Source organism: Lactuca sativa, chromosome 9 (assembly GCF_002870075.4).
Source record: "Lactuca sativa cultivar Salinas chromosome 9, Lsat_Salinas_v11, whole genome shotgun sequence".
NCBI lineage: Eukaryota > Viridiplantae > Streptophyta > Magnoliopsida > Asterales > Asteraceae > Lactuca > Lactuca sativa.
In genome coordinates, this window is record NC_056631.2 from 34,191,499 (window position 1) to 34,211,751 (window position 20,253).

Consider the following 20,253-nt stretch of genomic DNA (forward strand, 5'->3'; position numbering starts at 1 on the left):
ATAAGGGTTTTCAAGGCTTATCTTGTGGTTGCTTGGTGGTCAAGTAACTGGATAAGGATAAGGACTGAAACCCTAATCCCAACCCTATATAAAGACCCCTAAGGCCTTAGGAATTCGTGCACTTGATCCCTAGAGAATCTAGGGACGAATTCTTATACCTCTCCTATCTCTTTATACCTTCTCCATTTGGTCTTGGTGTTTGTGAGCCATTAGAGGCACTACACTTGTGGTGCTTGCTTTCAAGACTTTGGGTTTACAGATTTAAGTTGTTATTACAATATAACAACAAGAGGTATGTAATCTAACCTTCTTGGTTAATTTCGAAAATAGAAATCATGATTAGGGTTTTATCATGTGTTCATAATGTTGTGTATCCAATAGTGAAAACATAGATCCAATGCTAGGTTTGCATGTACACATAGGATTGTTTGTATAAAACCCATCAGTGGTATCAGAGCCTTTGGTTAACTTGTTTTCAATTATTTTATTCAATTGTATGAACTTCACATATTAGGGTTTATGGCCAATAAACCCTAGGTGGCTAGGATTTTCGAGATTAGGGTTTGCAAACCCTAATTTGCAAGAGTTTGAATAAGATCTTCAAATCCTTTCCTTAAACCCTTAAATTTCGAAATCTAGGGTTTGTTTTAATCCCTCGATTTTCGAAATTTGGCCTCCTCCCCAAGATAAGATCCTAAATTTTAGGGATTTGGATTATCCCATATCTTGTAATTATCTTCTAATTGTTATATATGGTAATTATAGATTTTGCATTATCCTATCCTTAATTTCGAGATCTAGGGAGATAAATAAGGGATTAGGATATCTTAAATGTATAAATGGTAATTTTCCTCATGATTTAGATAATCCCTTATGATTTAATAATTAAATTAATAGTCTAATTCAAGATAATTATTAAATTAAGGTTTTTAATATTTAAAATTTTAATTTATATGTCATAAATTCGAAATTTTTTAAGAGAAATTAAAACTAAAATGTTTTGAAATGTTTCAAAACTTGCCCTCAAGTGTTGAAATTTAAAAGTTGATTAAAAGTTTAATTTAGGAATGTTAAATTCTAAAACTCTAGTATTGTTTTGAAAAGTTCAAATCACACCCTTATTGTTTTATTAATTAATTAAGGTTTATAATTAAAAGAAGTTTAATAAATCCATAAAAGTTTTGGTTTACAAGTAAAAGTATAATTGTTATATTTGACCACCTAGTATTTTTAAAGTGTAAAACACACCCTATATTATATATAACATTAAAAGTCTAACATTATATATATGTATAAGTAAAAGTCAGTCTTACCGTTAGTAGGCCTCATTCACGAAGCTGGTCTATAAGGGGTGTTTAAGGAAATTGCCAATAAAATGACGATTGAATGGGTATCCACTCTTACCCACCGCAGTCTTGACTGGTGGAGGGTCGTTAGCGAATGGGTAGGATAGGACAAAAACCTTCCATTATAAGTATAATGAAGTACAAAAGTAACTAAATGTTTTACAAATTCCCAATCTTAGCTACTTAGGCAAAAGTGAATTGATGCAATTCCATGAAATTACACTTTGTACCCTTGCGAAGACGTTAGTGGAGCGTGTGTGGTTTACCGGCACACTAAATGGTTCTAAGCGAAGGTAGTAAAGGGTGACTCAATGTTTGTCATAGTTCGGTGGAGCGTGTGTGGTTCACCGGCACATCGAATAGATGACTGTAACATGTGGGGCACCATGTAAGTTTGCATGGTTATTCACACCCGCTTTGTGATCCTTGGCATCCCAGTCACAAACAAGAGGGGCATATCGAGATTTAAACATGCCATTTAAAGTTCAATGAATCTCAAAGGATCTAGGAGCTTTCATAGTTTCAAAACTTAAAATTTCTTTTTCGTTTTTCATGGTGGAAATTAGTGAATCGTCATTCACTTACCTTCAAATGTTCTGCAATTTGGGTTACGACATCCCTCTCCCGAGTTGTAGAATATTGTGTTGGGTCCTAGCCTTAGTATCTAATTTGGTTGATTAACTAAGGACTCTATCAATCAAATAACTTGAATTCGTTTTCTCCCATTTTGTAGATGTCAAAGTTTGACAACTATGGTCTTCCCAAATCCCGTGGAACAAGCTTTCCACATGAAGATGATATTCCACGATCCGATCAAGGAACAAGAGATCATACTTCACTTCCTCCTCCTCTTCCAATTATTCTCCCTAACCCACAAGTTCAAAGGCTTGAAAAGTTCAAGATCACTCAAGCCCTTTTGGCAAGTAAACATAAAGAAGGAAAGTCGGTGTGTGCACACGTCCTAGGGATGAAGTCACACATTGATAGGTTAAGAATGTTGGGATCCGTCATCTATGAGGAAATGGCTATTGATTGGGTTCTTCAGTCACTTCCTAACTCATATAGTGAGTTCGTGAGAGAGTACTATATGATGAACCGCGACGTGACCCTTATAGATCTAACCTATATGCTTATTGCTGCTGAATCAGCTATGGTTTGGCGCAATAGAAAAGCAAAGTTGATTGGTGAATCTGCCTTCAAGACCTCTATGGATATAGACAATGGCAACGAAAGACATGCTATGATCGAAAAGTTTGATCATAAGAGAAAGGCAATGTCTGAAGTAGTTCCATGTCATGTTCCAAAAGAGTCAATTTGCTTTTATTGCCAAAAGAAAGGGCATTGGAGACGAAGCTGCCCCATTTACCTAAGAGATCTAAGAGATGGGAGAGTCGAAATGTATGGCTCTAATATAGGTAAAATCCATTAACTAACTCTTTTAAGCTTCTATTCTAGATTCTTAATACATAATGTGATAAGATTACAATTGATGTTTTGAAGGATCGAAGAAAAGAAAGAAAGCTTAAGGGAAGAAGTAAGCAGAATCTAACCGTGAAGGAATGGATTTCGATCGCATTTCTCGAAGATTAGATTCTTGAGCTACTACTTAGAGTTAAAATTAAATTGCTAAGAAAGATGTATTAGCATAGTTTTTCAATGAATTGCATTGTAAGGACAAATTTTTCCGCAATAAAATAAATTTTGATTTTATATTATTTATCCTTGTAATGGCGTATATGAAAAATTGATATTTGAATGTTTCTATTATTAGCAATAATGGATTTGGTTCTTATTATGTTATTTATGGAAAGTCGAGAGTTTACCAAAAGGGGAGAGTTTCTCATCGCCCAAGTTTCAATTGGACAGAAACTTGGAATCATGCAACTTGGTTGCACGATGAATGAGAAATTTCATATTTGGAAATTAGACCGATTCATTGACAAAGTGTCAAGTGAAGGACTAGGAGATCGAGTACACAAAGTTATGTGTTGATCAAGTCCACCATAAGAGTAACAAATATATTCGTCATGATTTACTAAAGGTTTAGTAAATGTGATTATACTTACAAGATTAAGTGTAATTCTAGATTGATTGAAAAAGGTTTAAATCAATAGAAGAATGAATAAGAAGAATCAAGTAGGCAGAAAGATAAAAGTTTCTCCATTCTAAGAAGAAGGGAGAGTACCTTTTATGCTTTATGATAGGTCTTAATGATTAAGAACCATATCTCAATTGATCCTCTAAGTAAATCTTAGCACAATTGTATGTTTAAGAAGAGGAATCAAGGATTGAAGAAATGATTAAATCAAGAAGTCAATCAAACTTCATTTCAATAACAAGTCTTAAAGTTAAGATTGTAACAATGAGTGACAAGTATTAATAAGGTTTATAACATTCATCAAATGTGGAAAGACAAAGACCAACTAGGTCCAATTTATGAAGTGTTTTGATAAAAGCTACACTAACTCTTGAATATTTGTTTGTCAAGAAATGGTTATTGACAAAAGAATCTTATATGTCAAGGAGTCAGTGGGAGTTTTAATGGTCTTGAAAAATTTCAAGAACAAATCAAATAAACCTTACCAATCATCACTAGCACACGAGTTGTGGTTTACAACCTATCGTGTTGACATTTTTTTTATTTCTATGTCGTTCCAATTGAGTTAATTATGTCTATGAGTTCTCATTTGAACGCATAAAAGGCAAGGCACCTTAATCAATGAAATGTACATTGATAGGAAATGGTGAGCTGCTTAACTACTTGGAAGACATGGTGGGCAGCTGTGCTACCATAAGGCAAGAAATCAAGATTAAGAAATTTCGATCCATATGAGTTTGAATTTGTCGTAAACTTTGGTTTTAACAAATTCACATGGATAGGAACACATACACCGTTTAAATATAAGTGTCATAAGGTTTCCTCCTTCATGAAAATGATTATGAAGAAATGCTTTCACTAAGAAAGATTTTAAGAAGATAGTGATTGTAAAATTGCATTCTCAAATTCGATCATGGTTACGGTATCCCTTTCCATGATTTGAGTTGTGAGGTTTGGCAGTTAGTCTTAATTGTTTAGACGCACATATGAACTATCTAAGGCAAAGGTGTATAAGTTCAAGAAGCCTTGATAAAGGATTATCAAAGCATTAAGTATTAAAAACATGAACTTAAGAAATTCAATAGGTATTGTTTTTCTGAAAGTTAAGATGTTTATGAATACATGTCGAAGCTAGTGGGAGCATAAATGTTATGTTTTATAGTAATCATCATGATAGTGGGAGCATAAAAGTTATGATTGTATGATTATGGAAAGTATTGCAAGTTGGCAATATTAATTATAGAAAACAAGAGTCATTCTTTGCAAAGTTGTAAGGATGGAATAGTTGTTTTGCTATAATTAAGGGAGAGAATATTATGCTTCATTTCAAATCTAAAGCATTAGGTTGAGAAATGTTAAAGGTACATAGTGTGTTCTTAAAAATTCGATTATGATTACCGCATTCCTCTTCATAATTCGAATTTTGAGAACATAGCTAATAAAACATTATGCATCGTGTCCCATACGCTTCGGGTAAAGGATCGATTGCAAATGCTTGACCATTCTAAAATTTTCCAAATGTCTAGCGCATTTAGAAGGAAAAATGACAAGAATTGGTTTTGACTAAAATAATTAAACAACTATCAAAGGACAATCCAAAGTTCGACGAGGATTGGTTACTTGTGAGTAGTTGGAAGCATGGTATTGAATGGACCATATCGACATTATTATAGAAAAGATTCTATTAAGAATGAGTTGTCATATGGAAATTGTGGAAATGTTTCATATTGGATGGACCATGGCGACATTATTATGAATAGATAAGATTCTATTAAGAATAAGTTGTCATATGGAAAATATGGAAATGTGTCCACATTGGGAATTGAATATCGATAATCTATGACTAGATTAGAAACTTTTATGCAAAAGGATGTTCAAAGGAATGTACTTTGAGTGAGAGACATCATATCTAAGGAATTGACTTGTAACAATCTACGTTATAAAACTTTGTAATATCATTGGAAATAGTCTTTGTGACTTTGGTGCAGTGACATTACGAAAGGATAAGTTGCATAAAATGTTAGAATCTAGCATATTCTATAAGTAGCAAGAATTTGATATTCTTTAACTTATGGAAAAAGGATTTGGAGTTGTGAAATGAGAATGATTGGAGCTATGTGGTAGTGTATCTTGTATGCTATTTATGTGTTGCGATTTCTATGTGATATGTGATATACATGATTCATAGTTTATAGAGTTAGGACCAGTGGGTCCACAGAGTTATGGGACCAAGAGGGTCCCACAGAGATATTTGACCAGAGGGTCATCAGAGTTAAAGCCTTGAGTGGCTGATATGTGTTTATGTGGTATTTTGGGGAACTCACTAAGCATTTATGCTTAAAGAGTTTTGTGTATGTGTTTCAGGTACCAGTGATGATCGCGGGAAGGCGCCGACATGATCTGTACACACTCATGGAGCTTTTGCTTATATGATTCTGGGATATGTTTTACTATGATGACAGTGGATACATTATGTTTAATATTATTTTATGAATGAAAGTATGTTTTAAATTGTGAAAAATTATTTGAAAATTTTGGGTGTTACACCTGATATGATTGCATTTTTGGAGTTAAGGATTGATGAGAACAAGAGGTTGATTGAAGAACCTGAAACGATTGTTGACTGAAAACGAAGAAGTTATGATGTAGGATGGTGGTAATAGTGCTCGTGTGATGGAAACACACGTCAGGGCCGAACCTCACCTGGGACACAGAAAGTGACATGAGGAGTCGCTATCCACATCTATTTCCTCATGTATGATTCCGGGACGGAATCATCTGAAGGGGAGAGATAATTGCAATACCTACGCTTCTCGCTAGGCATAATATATATTTACGTCGGTCAACAGTTGTTATCTTTTATGAATAAACGAAAGAGATTTACTTGAATATATGTGATTTGTGTGTGTGTGTGTATATATATATATATATATATATATATATATATGTGTGTGTGTGTGTGTGTGTGTTATGTATACATAATGCTTGTATAAAAAAGTATTTTAAAAGCTAAAAAATAGGAATAAAATAAGCGTAAAAATAGTAGATTAATTGGGACAAATAATCTAAACAAAAGTGGTAGTATTCATGATGGTGATTCCATACATATAAAGAATGCCTAAATCCGACTTCGTATGAAAAAGTTATGACCCTTTGAAGTGTCACGTTCAAGCCGATATGACAACGTGTTTCGTAAATAGTGTCGGAGATGGGTTGCTTATTAGTCTAAGGAGTCTAAACTAAAGTCGTAGTAACCGTAAAAGCGAGAGCATGCATACAGAGAACATCTAAGTTTGACTTCGTATGAGGAAGTTATGATTTTTCAAAGTTTCAGCGCGGCTGTGTTAACACAAGATCTGAAATCAAAATAAGTTAATTTTCAGGAAAAACAATCTAAACTAGAAGTTGAAGATCTTGTAAATACAATTTCGTTGATATAAAGACATTCGCGAAATGAATTCGTATGAAAGAGTTGTGATTTTTGCATGAACTTTAGCAGTCTAAGCACTTTAAAAATATAAAATTAAAAATAATATGAGAATTAGCCGACGGAGTCCAAGTAAAAGTTGTAGTACTCATTGATAGCTATGCATGGATATAAAGAACGTCGAAAACGGAGCTCGTATGATAAAGATACAATTTTTAGAAGTTTTTTGAAAAGCGCAACGCGCCGGGTAGGTAGGCGCGGTGCGCCTAGGTTCTAGAAAGTTGACGCAAACAACCTAGATTGTGACATGTTCCACCAGAAGAAGTTGGATTCGTTTCCCATAGGTTCGGCGCGCCTAGCTATAGGGCACGATGCACCCCTCTTGACTCCTATATATAACTTCGTTTTTCAGCTCATTTTCTTCACCCATTCCATCGCCATTCTTTTGGAATCCTTTTCTCAACCCTAGCCTTGATACGCCCTGGTTCCCGACTACTTTAGCGAAGCTCTAGAGCGTCTGAGAGCTTGGAGAAATAGATCTCTCGGTTTCGAAATACTGCACGCAGTTTCCGGTTTTTGCTGAGAAATCTTTATAAGTTAAGTTGCACTTACTATGTTGTAACTTATATTTATATTCATAATCGTTATTATGAATCTATAAATAAGATTTATCAGTGATTATATGTAATAATATTGATTGATCTACTTACTGGGGTGACGTCTATGCTAGGTTTAGTGAGATGTTTATAGTGAGATTTCAAATAGTATACTCTGTATACCAAACATACCCCACCTCTTATATGATCTTACCTGGTTTCTCCTTATCGTATTTAAACTATATGATATGATTTTACAAGTATATTTATTTTATCATGTTTAAACTATATCGATTAGTGAAGAGTTATGGGAAAATAAAATAATGATGAGAGGCCATGCATTGTACTGCTGTACTACTAGGACCAATCATCTAACATAGTATAAATGATGACCACTGACTATTCTAGAAAGTCTGATGGAACACTAGCAAGCTTGCCACCTGTCGGTGTTAATGATAATGCTTTTTAGGGAAAAGGAAAAAATGTTCATTCGGGTACTCTATCCCCCTCATGGTTGCCTTATTGACATATACTATTATGGAATCCCCAAAGTAGTATTGTTTATTCGTCGCTTATAGTGATCCTTTAGGACATGTCCCTCAAGATCATCATTTTAGGAGTGAGAATAACGGGAATGAGTAACATGGTTAATTGTTTGTTGTGAAAATATAATTAAATGATTTAATTATTATGGGTTGAAAACCCTATGTACTCACCAGACTTTCCAGCATGACCCACTCCGTTTCTTTGTATCATAGGTAAAGTTACGAAGGTACATGGATAATGATGTTTGAATCCGCTGAGAGATTTAAGGAGTTTAGACCATTAGTATAATAATTTGTTGTAAGGCCTGTAATGACAATGTTTATGCTTATGTTTCTTGTATCAATTATGACATCCCAAGTTTTTAATAATCAATGAAAAACATTTATTCATAAATGCTTTTATCTCATATTTGTTATGGAACAAATTCCACATTTATAAACTATATTGTGTTCAAAATAAGCATAAAGAAAAAGTCTTTTTTTGGGCTATAAAATTGGGGATGTCATAATTGTTGATTTAAATGTTTCAGGTACTTTTGACGATTGAGGTAAAGCGAAGACGTGACTGTGCACATCATCCATTGGTCATTATGTTTTGAAAGATGTTATGATTTTGATACTCTAATTTTATGTCACGTGGAGAAACAAGGATTTTGATGACTTATGGTTTTATGAAAAACACATTTTATTTCCTTAATTTTTTTACTATGGTTTTTGGAACGTTACAAAAATAGAGATAAATGTTAGACCGACATCATTTCCATACAACATTGTTACAAGAAAAAGCAAAAGTATGTGTGGGAGAGAGACGGTCTGTGCAACGGGAAATAGAATCGAAGGAATGGAAGAGTACTAATGGCGATGAAATGAATAGGTAAAAAACGAGGTTGCTGAGGTGTTTGTCCACATCAACAACTCCTATCACATGTAACATTTTAACTTTCTATAGCCGGTATAAGGACTAAATGAACAGGTAAAAAACGAGTTTATTCCCCTAAAGTAAAAAAAAAAAAAAAAAAAACTTGAGTGACCTTTTAAAATAAAAGAGAAAAATCCGTTGGGTTAAAATGACATTAAGGTGTTGTTTGTTTTTTGAAAATAACATTTTCAAACCTCTTATTGCTGCGCGGCGCAGCACACGTGTAATACTTTTCATCTCGCAACTGTTTGTTTTTTAGAAATCTTCTGAGTCAAAAACCTCTACGCGCGCTCTGTTTGGCGCAACACTTGTACTACCTCTTCCAACTTCTTCTTCTTCTTTTTTTATTGCTGAAATTTTGATTATATGTTGTTAAAATTTTATTTCACATTTTTTTTTTTCGTTTATTCTTGTTGAATTTATTTTTTGTTTTTCTATATTCAATAATGATAATTTCTTGATGAAATATCATTATTTTTTACTAAATTATCTTTATTTTTTTTTGTTGAAATATCATTATTTTTTACTGAAATATTATTAATTTTTACCGAAATGTTATACATTATTAAATTTTACGTATTAAAAAGCTATTTTCGGTTTATAAAATCAGTTTATTTTAATTTTTTAATATCTGCAGCAACATGCAGATATTAAAAAAACAAACACGCTTCTTATCACAGTCTACAGCCGTTTCGTCCACCTCTTCTACTGCAGAGGGTTGCAGAGGTGATCCCGGACTTTATGAATTTTTGCTTCAAAAAATCAAACAACACCTAACCCTTCATTACATACTAAATTATCGTTTTAAGTCATGCATTACAAAGTACTGGTAAAATTTTAAGACTTGACATTTCTAACGAATCACAATTATTTAAAAGATAAATCCACTGCAAATTTATTTGACAAATCTTTTGTTCGCAAAAAGAATACAATTTCTCGGCATCTACAAAAAAATAAAAAATAAAAAATAAAAATAAAAAAGGTAAAAAGTAAAAAAATAGAAAAATAAAACACGATTAGGGCGCAGGGCGCACCAATTCAACAAACAAACTCCATTAACGTAAATTCAAGTTTGAGACAGATTACAATAGCAAAAAATCTAACAAAGAAACACTCAAATTAAACCGAAGACTATGGCAGATGCCTACTGCGGCGACTGCAAGAGGAACACGGAGGTGGTGTTCGATCATTCTGCCGGCGATACCGTTTGTTCTGAGTGTGGACTCGTCCTTGAATCCCACTCGATCGATGAGACCTCCGAGTGGCGTACCTTTGCCAACGAGTCCGGAGATAACGATCCCGTTCGTGTCGGCGGTCCCACCAATATCCTCCTCAACGACGGTGGTTTGTCCACCGTGATTTCTAAACCTAACGGCGGCACCAGCGATTTCCTTTCGTCTTCGTTGGGACGGTGGCAGAACCGAGGTTCTAATCCCGATCGTACACTCATCTTGGCGTTTAAAACGATCGCGACCATGTCTGATAGGTGAACCGTTTTGTCTATTCATTGGTCTACTAAGATGTATGAATTTCGATGATTTAGGGTTTCATCTTGTGCGTAAAGAATGCTCTCAATCTAAGTAACTAGGGATGGCAATACCGTTGCATCTTTATATTTCCCCAGGAATTAGAGATAAGGAATGTTGTGGATTTATTGGCTATGGCTTCTTTAATTGATTGATCTGTAAGTTGGAAGGCTTAGGTATTGCAACCCTATTTCTCCATCTCTGGTGTCTGTGTTTTCCCTCTAGTTAAGCTTTGTAAGTGATAGTTAAACTTGTACACATTGTAAGGAGTTATTTGTGACTTGTGGATTTTGAATTTGCGGGGTATCATTGAGAATATGTAGGACAGTAGGAGAATTGTTGTTTCTACTTTCTTGTGATGATAACGACAGGAAGTAGTCATCTTGCATTTCATTTGATTCTTTTAGATGAATAATTTCAGGGCATCAATTTAATCTGTTCTATTGAACATTATCATTCTTGTTTCAACAATTTTCACTTGATTTACTTGGGTTGTCAAGTTTGTATCTGATAGACTTAATTTATTGTTCAGGTTGGGCCTTGTTGCAACAATAAAGGTATGCAAATGCAACTGTGTATTTCAGTCATATAAACTGCCTTATCCTTTTGAATTCTTCCCCCATTTTTGGTGTGTAGTTTTGATTTTGTTTATGTATTTACACACTATAGGATCGTGCTAATGAGATATACAAAAAGGTGGAAGATCAGAAGTCAAGCAGAGGGAGAAATCAGGATGCCATTTTGGCTGCTTGCCTTTACATTGCTTGTCGTCAAGAAGACAAACCACGAACAGTAAAGGGTACAAACAAACATTGATATCATTTATATTTATATTTGGATTATTCTAATTTATGTATTCTCAATCTCAAGATTTCCTTCAACTCTCTTCGAATAGAAATATATGAAATAGATTTCTTCCTTGAACTCTATTCAAATAGAAATATGTTCGGTTGCCAATGGAGCCTCAAAGAAAGAAATCGGTCGGGCAAAAGAATATATTGTCAAACAACTAGAGCTTGAGATGGGTCAATCTGTTGAAATGGGGACTATTCATGCTGGTGATTTCATGGTCAGTTTTTTTAATTTTTTTCCCTGTAAATATCTCATAATATTTTTTATTAATTTGAGTTCTTTCGATATGTATTTCTAATGATTAGAGACGATTCTGTTCGAATCTTGGAATGACCAATCAAACTGTTAAAGCTGCCCAAGAATCTGTAAAGAAGGCAGAAGAGTTTGATATAAGGTATTTTTTTTTTGTTTTGTTTTGGTTTCATATCCAATATATTGAATCATTTGGGTTATTCTTACAAAATTTATACAATTTGTTTTTCAGGAGAAGCCCGATATCTATAGCTGCAGCTATTATTTACATAGTAACTCAACTTTCGGATGAGAAAAAGCCCCTCAAAGGTAGATATATAAAAATGCAACATTTGACTTTACATAATTGGTGAAGTTAAATGTAAGTTATGATGTAAAAGTTGCTAAAAAAGGAATTTTATGGATGCATCAGATGTAGCACTTGCAACTGGAGTTGCAGAAGGGACAATCAGAAACTCGTACAAGGATTTGTATCCTCATTTGACAAAAATCATACCAACTTGGTATGCACAAGAAGATGATATTAAGAACCTATCTAGCCCTTAAAAACCCATACATACTCTTTTAAAACTTCATTATTTTTCTTTTTGGATCTTCTTCTGATACCAAAGAAGATAACAGTTAACATGGGTAACATTGTTTTCAATTTAATGAATGGATTTGAATGTGTCCTTGAGGATTGTCCCATATTGGGTACCATGAAATCCAATTTGGGATAATCCACAGTTATACGAGAGTATGAGTACATATATGCCTAATTAAGATTGCTCAAATATTTTTTTTAATAAATAGTAAATTCTATCCTATACCAAGTATATGAGAGTATGACTTTCAACCATATTGATTGACAATCATACTATTTATTATAATTATGTCCTTATGACTTTAAGCACGATGAAAAACTTAACAAGACTTCCAACTACATTCATAAGCATACACTCACATTCTCATTATACGCCAAAGATACATTATTCTCTCTCGGATGACGAGAGTTTCTGTGACATCTCCATGAATATGAGGGGAAAATTTCAAGTCAAATATGGTACTTAGTATTTTTTTTAGATAGTCTAGTTTCTCTGTCGTAATATCATTATCTTGAACACCATTATCATGAATGCCATTATCATGTTTTCAGTGATTTTTTTCCCTAGATCTAAACTGTTTTACCAAGAAAGTTAAAATGTAAGATTTATTTTCTATTACTATTTACTACTACAAAAATCTTCAAAGAAAGCTCCATATATAGAGTTAGGTTTAAATGTTTCTAACAACTATATATATATATATATATATATATATATATATATATATATATATATATATATATATATATATATATATACTAGGTGTGAGACCCGTATGTTATACGGGTTTGATAAAATAAAAAATTAAATATGAAAGTTTAAACAAAAATCTATTTAAATTTAAAATTTTAGATTTGAAATTTAAAATTTAAAATTAAAACGAAACATATTAAATATTATATGAGTAGTAATATTGTAATTTATTGGTTATTTTTAATTAAAGTAACTATTAATTGATGTGTAATTATGATGTGTTAATTAAGAAAAGATAAAAAATAAGAAATGACAAATGAAAAAAACATTTAATCAAAAATACCAAAAAATGACATATGTAATGAGAAAGTGACATATGACAAAATTATATATATATATATATATATATATATATATATATATATATATATATATATATATATATATATATATATATATATATATATATATATGAGAAAAAAAAAACAAAATTACTGAAAACAAAGTAACTAACAATTTACTAATAAATAGACTACGTATAGTGCTTTAGAATGGTATACTAGGTATACTTAGAATGGTATACTAGGTATACTAGATTGGTGTTCAATAAAATGATGTGTACGATGCTATATATGATGTGTACGATGCTATATATGCCTAGTGATGTGAGAAATGAACGGATCAATCTCTTTACGAGATTCACCACTCTCCTCCACCGACCTCTGCACTTTGTCTGCCAATTCCACCGCCCTCTTCCTCACCTCCTCCCCTTCCTTGGAGTCCATTAATCTCCTAACAACATCCTTCACCACCACCGACTTCACCAACTCATCTCTATGTTGCCAATCGTTCACCACCAACCCAATTCTAAGAACATCAGTTATCAAAAATGCATTTCTTGGCTGATCAGACTCCCCTTGATATACTTTCTGTACATGAGTTCCATCCACAATGAGTCATGAACCCACCGGTTGCAACATGTCCCAAAATCTCCATTTGTGGTGCCCACTCACGCACCACTAGTCCCCGTCCTTCCACCCGCTCTTCAAACCCTTCCGGCAAATCCACCATTTTAGCCTCCTCACCAATCACATCCCCTTTGTCCGCCGCTCGTGCCACCCAGATAAACCTCTGCCGGCTTCTCTCTAACCCAATAGCCAGCTCTGTAATTTGTTCGTCGGTGAAGGTGGTTGTTGTCCCAAAAGACATAGGAGGCTGCATGTGTCACACCCCCGAACCAGACGGCGGAAACGTCCGGGGGCTGTCGTGACTCAATTGCATATCATAACATTGAATATATATGAAACATAACAACATTCGTCACCATTCATTTCATATTACAACCAGTAGTGTTTACATGTCATACATTGTTTAAAACATTACATTCACAAAAATTAATTTGTTCCATTCATTCAAAATTAAACTGCAACCGTCACTGGATATGATTTCCCTTGATTCACTGGTTCCCTGAGAATACAAGTATTTTGAAAAACGTCAACATATGAAATGTTGGTGAGTTCATAAGTAGTGTTTGAAATCGAATGTTTGTATTGCTTGAAAAACCACCAGAAAATCCGATATTTTCTGAAAAGAAAAGCTTTTGAAAACGTTTGTGAAGATCCATAGGTATGCTTGTTTGTTTCTATACTTGTAAAAAAAATGTTCATTGAAAATGTATGCATTTCAAATCTGTATGTATTGAAAACCCTAGGGAAACCCGATGTTCCCCTAGTTCCTTTGGAATCCATTAAGTTACGTTGAAACCATTACGAAGATAGCAGTGTCAGTCCCAGGCGACGTTGGAAGGTTCTCGAGCATGATTATTTACTACAAACCCGCATTACACAAACGCCCAGTTTATAGTTATACTAACGATCCCGAAGGCGTCGTCCGTACTAATCACGTTATCCAATCGCCCTGACTACGTGTAGTCCCACATCCGAAGAGAAAGAGGTCACGAAGACCCCGGTGACTCCATTAACCGGTTGGGGAAAATATGTGTGCGAGGGGTCCCCGACCCGCCTCGTAAAATATGCAGACTCTTCTAGCAATACCAAGGACCCTTGGGGACCAGTGGTACAAGCCATTGAAAGTCACTCCACGTTGTGCCAAGTCGGTGAAACTCAGCACCTCGTAGAAAATATGTGTCTTCGGGCCTTAAGATCAGGTCATTGGGCTAGCTAGGCCCAACAAGCAAGATTTTACACTTTTGGGGCCCGAAGATGGTGCGTAGACGTCTGTGCACACTCGTATGTATATGTATTACCAAACGTTATTTGTATGATTCGTAGTGTCGAAGAGTTAGTAGTTGTAGATTTCCATTGGCTCGAGACCGAGCCAATTCGTTTAACAACGACTTTTGGTATTGTAATGAGTTGTATTTCGTCGATAATCGAGGTGTCATTGTTTGATCAAATTGTACATATTGAATTAGCCTTGAAATATTTCTGTTTTCAGCCCCTCATTATTTGTAAAAATTACATTTTCAACCCTTTCATTGTAATATTTCCCGGTTTGGTATTTTTCTTGACATTTTAACACCAAAAATTATTGAAATTAATATTTTCCAGCATATTTTTCATAGAAAACAGTTTAAGTCCCTGAAAATGCAGTTTTTCTCGGTTTTAGCCCTTCTTTTCGCAATTTTGACAATTTTGGCCCAAATTGGAAAATTTTTGCAACTTTGGTCCTTTTTAAATTTAAAAAGCATTTTAAACCTTTGAAAAGGATTTGGGACACTTATAGTCCACTGTTTTACAGAAATTCACAGTTTTGGCCCTCCAAAACAGAAAAATTCGCATAATGGGCCTCCTTGGGCCGAAATTTTCATTTTTAGCCCAATAAGCTTGAAATTTATGTTTTTAATCCTCTAATTGAATATAATTCCAGAAATAGTTTTATGGAAACTGTTTTGGCACATTTCATCCATCAGAATCTGTGAAATGTCAATTTGGGCCCTTAATTTTGTATTTTTCACATTTTTGGCCCAAAATGTGTGTTTTTAGCTTAAAGAAAATTGTTGCTAACCACTTAGCTATTTTTCTTGTATCACTTTATATGTAGAAATATATTTGAAGCTAAAATCATAAAACATAAGTTATATCTCGGTTTTGAGGGGTTTAATGGCTAGATCCAACATTAAAACACATATAAGCATACATATAAGCATGGAAATCATACAAGGCATACAAACACATATAGATCTACACTTTCACTTGTATTCCCCCCCCCCCCACAAAACTCATAAAAACAGAAAATAGGGGTATGAATCTCACCTTGGGTGTAGTTTCGGTTTTTGGAAGAAAAGATGGAAGAAAATGAAGTGTTTTTGGCCTTGGCTCCCTTTGATGAAGATCTTGAGTTTTGAGATGGTTCTAGGGTGTAAGATCACGATTTTTGCATAGGTTAGGAGAGGATTTTGATAACAAAAGAATTTAAACCATAGATCTATGCATGATCTTACCTTAGATGAAGAATTTTGTGGAAGAACCTTCTTGAATGCTTCCAAATTTTCGAGATTTTGGATGGAGGGGAAGAGATGTTCTTGAGTGATCTAGAGAGGATTTGAGAGATTTTTGAGTGTGTGTGTGGGTGTATGGCCGAGAGTGAGAGAGAAGAGAAGAAGAGATGTGATCTTGAAGTGATATGCATGGAAGCATGGGAAGTAATGCATGGAAGTCCTATGGGTAATAGTGAGGTGGCAACCAAAGTCAACTTCTCTTCTTATCCTCTTGAGTTTGGGCCTTTGGGCCGAGATTTTAGAGAGGGAAAAGAAAAATTTGGGCTTTTTCCCTTAAGCCCAAAATTAGAGTTAGTTAGAGTGTGTCTTATGCTTAAGAGAATGTAGTAGGATTTTTATGTTTTTCTTGAACTAGTTTTAGGTTATTCATGTATCAAGGCTCTTAATCCATTTCATTCATGACCTAAAATGTTGAAATAAATAAATATGGGTCCACTTAGAGTCCAATTAGGGTTCTAAGCCCATGATAGTCTAATTGGAAGCTTATTGGTCCATTTGGATCCAATAGGGGAGTCCTAATCCAAAATGGACTTAACAAGGACTTCTAGGGTTTCCAATTGTTTGATGACTATTTGTAGTACTAGCATAATGTATTTGATTGAAGTTTTTGATTCACATTAACTAGAATGTATAGATTACATGGCTCAAAATTTACAGTTGTGACAGCATGTCCAGCCATTGCAAGCATTTGTGACGGTTATTTGAAACCTTAAAAGTTGATTTGTCCACATCCACATGATTAATTAACGGCCCTATTGCCCAAAACTTCTTCTTGCCATTAATCTGTTCTCTCTCTAAATATTCAAGATATTCACCTTCGATGACTCTTGATGAATCGAATAACTCTCCAACATGTGAACCGTCTTGGGCTATGATTTGAAGATTCACAAAGTCTATAAACTCCGGCGAGAAACATCCATCACTAGACGGCAGCCGTTTTAGCATTCCCGGGTCCACCGGGAAGGGTCTGCTCCTTCTCTCCCAGGCTCCCCAAAAAGTGTCAAAAGCTGAGACCGGATCGAAGATGTAAGTCACGGCGTTTGGTATAGATTTTACGTTTTGAACAACGTACAACATCAAGGAATCATGGACGACGACGACTCTCTTGGTGGTGCTAGAGAGAGAACGTATGAGTTCGGTAACTGGGCGGCGGAGATGGAGGGATGAATCAATGGCTGGTTGTAGGTGGGCAGGAAACCGGTTGGAAGGGTTGGGTTGAGGAGAAGTGAAGGGAGGGGTTCGGAATTCGTGGAAGTGGATCAGGTTGGAGGCAGCGGAGTGTGAACTGAAATCTTGGAAGCGGGAGCGCACTTGGCGGATGTGGGTGGTGGTGGTTACGAAGTGGACAGGAATTTTATAGGTGGATATAAGGCGGGAAAGGTGAACGAGCTGGTTGAGATGACCATGAGCTACGAAGGGCACCATCACCATCACCTCTAATTTAGACTCACCAACTAAATTTCAAAAATAAATAAAAAAGACGGAGAAAACATAATTAACGGAATGAAGTAAATGAACTACTCTTGGTGAAAGCCAAATATGCTATAGGAGCAAAGCAAAGACGCTGGTCGTGCTAGTTGTCACAATATTAATATATGGTGTTTTTAAATATATTTTTAGGCTATTGACATGAAAACAAGAATTTTTTTTCAAAAAACGAATATTTATTCTAACATCACTTTTTGGAACGTTAAAACCAAAACTTTGTACGTTTTTTTGTATTTTTGTTTTTGATGATAATTAAGATATTTTTTCATTCCGTTAATTAAGTTTCCAATGACATGCTGAATGTCTATGATTCCCATATGCAACACTAAATGACAAGAAAGGCGTCAGTAGTGAACACCCATCCCAAATCACGTGCGTTTAGTTAATTTGAATTATGCTGTAATTATAATATTAATTAATATCTAGAAAAACACTGCTTCTAACTAACCACTAACAAGTTATGAGAAAGGCCTCAGCCCTCAGCAGATCTAGAACTAGAACCTCCACAATAGGATCAAAACCCAAAAATGGAAGGCGACGAGCGAAATGCTACAATACACTCCCCGTCGCCGGTAGCCGAAGTAGTGGTGGTGATGGTGCCATTCCTAGCTCAGGGCCATCTCAACCAGCTTCTACACCTTTCCCGCCTTATATCCACCTACAAAATCCCTGTCCATTTCGTAACCACCACCACCCACATCCGCCAAGTGCGCTCCCGCTTCCACGATTTCAGTTCACACTCCGCAGCTTCCAATCTCATCCACTTCCACGCACTCCCAACTCCTCCCTTCACTTCTCCTCATCCCAACCCTTCCAGTCGGTTTCCGTCTCACCTACAACCCGCTTTCGAATCAAGTCTCCATCTCCGCCGCCCAGTCGCCGACCTTATATTATCACTCTCTAGCTCCACAACGAGAGTCGCTGTCATCCATGACTTTATGATGTCCTACGTCGTTCAAGACGTGAAAGCGATACCAAATGCCGAGACTTACATCTTCAGACCCCTATCCGCTTTCCATACCTTCTGGCTAACCTGGGAGAGATTGAGCAGACCCTTCCCGGTGGACCCGGGAATGCTAAAACGGCTCCCGTCTGCAGATGGATCTTTGTCGCCGGAGTTTAAAGAATTCGTTAAACAACAGTTACCCCATGTCGGTTATCACGTCGGAGAGTTATTCGATTCATCAAGAGTCATTGAAGGTGAATATCTTGAATATTTAGAGAGAGAAGAGCTGAACGACTATAAGAAGCTTTGGGCAATAGGGCCGTCTAATCATGTTGACAGAACATCTTTTACCGTTTCCAAAAACCATCATAAATGCTTGCAATGGCTGGACCTACAGCCTCCTACCTCCGTCGTTTATGTGTCTTTTGGGACAACAACAACCTTCAGTGACGAACAAATTACAGAGCTTGCCATTGGGTTAGAGAGAAGCCAGCAGAGGTTTATCTGGGTGGTTCGTTCGGCGGACAAAGGGGATGTGTTTGGGGATGAAGCTAAAATGGCGGATTTGCCGGAAGGGTTTGAAGAGAGGGTGGAAGGGCGGGGATTGGTGGTGCGGGGGTGGGCACCGCAGACGGGGATTTTGGGTCATGTTGCAACCGGGGGGTTCATGACTCATTGCGGATGGAACTCCTGTACAGAGAGTATATCAAATGGCGTGCCAACGGCTACTTGGCCAATGCATTCTGATCAGCCACGTAACGCGTTTTTGATGACTGATGTTCTTAGAATTGGGTTGGTGGTGCAAAATTGGGAACATAGAGATGAGTTGGTGACGTCGGTGGTGGTGGAAAATGTTATTAGGAGATTAATGGATTCGAAGGAAGGGGAGGAGGTGAGGGAGAGAGCGGTGGAATTGGCGGACACAGTGAAGAAGTCGGTGGTGGAGGGTGGTGAATCTAGTAAGGAGACTGATTCGTTCATTTCCTACATAAGCAGGCATGGATAACAATAGGTCCAAATGATTTCTTCTATGTTTCATGTAATTCTCTTATGCATCCAATATATATTGGCAACTCATTCATATGCTTAATTATTTCTCCCTGTGTTGTTTCAATCTTTTGATTGTTTTGAGAACACTGTTTTATTCACTCCCAAGGCATTCTTGATACTTTTTTCATATATACTATAGAACATATACGGTTAAAGGCCTTTATTTTTATTTTTTTCGAAAATCATTCCCGACGGAACTTGTGCCGACAACATGTCATCGATATAGGGGTATGTACCTATCCTGATGACAATTTCCACCTATACCGACAAGGCTATGCCGACGAATCTGTGCGACGACATGTCTTCAATATAGCCTATCGCGATGACATGTTGTCGGCATAGGGTTAAAAAGTGTGGTCGGCACAGGGGTTGGAAAAAATGTTGTCTAGCAAAGAAGTTGGAGGGGGGGGG

The 20,253-nt window shown here is 35.8% G+C and overlaps 2 protein-coding genes and 1 pseudogene across 2 annotated transcripts; 2 read left to right on the plus strand and 1 right to left on the minus strand.

Moving 5' to 3' along the window:
• The first annotated feature begins 9,968 nt into the window (after window positions 1-9,968).
• On the plus strand, window positions 9,969-12,295 carry LOC111879416 (transcription initiation factor IIB-2). The gene is made up of 7 exons (XM_023875874.3): window positions 9,969-10,417; window positions 10,990-11,014; window positions 11,127-11,256; window positions 11,396-11,526; window positions 11,615-11,703; window positions 11,794-11,870; window positions 11,974-12,295. The coding sequence occupies exons 1-7, from the start codon at window positions 10,065-10,067 to the stop codon at window positions 12,105-12,107; spliced, it is 939 nt and encodes a 312-aa protein (XP_023731642.1). The 5' UTR covers window positions 9,969-10,064; the 3' UTR covers window positions 12,108-12,295.
• Window positions 12,296-13,485: 1,190 nt separating this feature from the next.
• On the minus strand, window positions 13,486-17,816 carry LOC111879475 (zeatin O-xylosyltransferase-like; annotated as a pseudogene).
• A 330-nt stretch (window positions 17,817-18,146) lies between these two features.
• Window positions 18,147-19,885, plus strand: LOC111879370 (zeatin O-glucosyltransferase). Its single transcript, XM_023875812.3, has one exon. It carries the CDS (start codon window positions 18,374-18,376, stop codon window positions 19,796-19,798), a length of 1,425 nt encoding a protein of 474 aa, XP_023731580.1. The 5' UTR covers window positions 18,147-18,373; the 3' UTR covers window positions 19,799-19,885.
• Window positions 19,886-20,253: the final 368 nt, after the last annotated feature.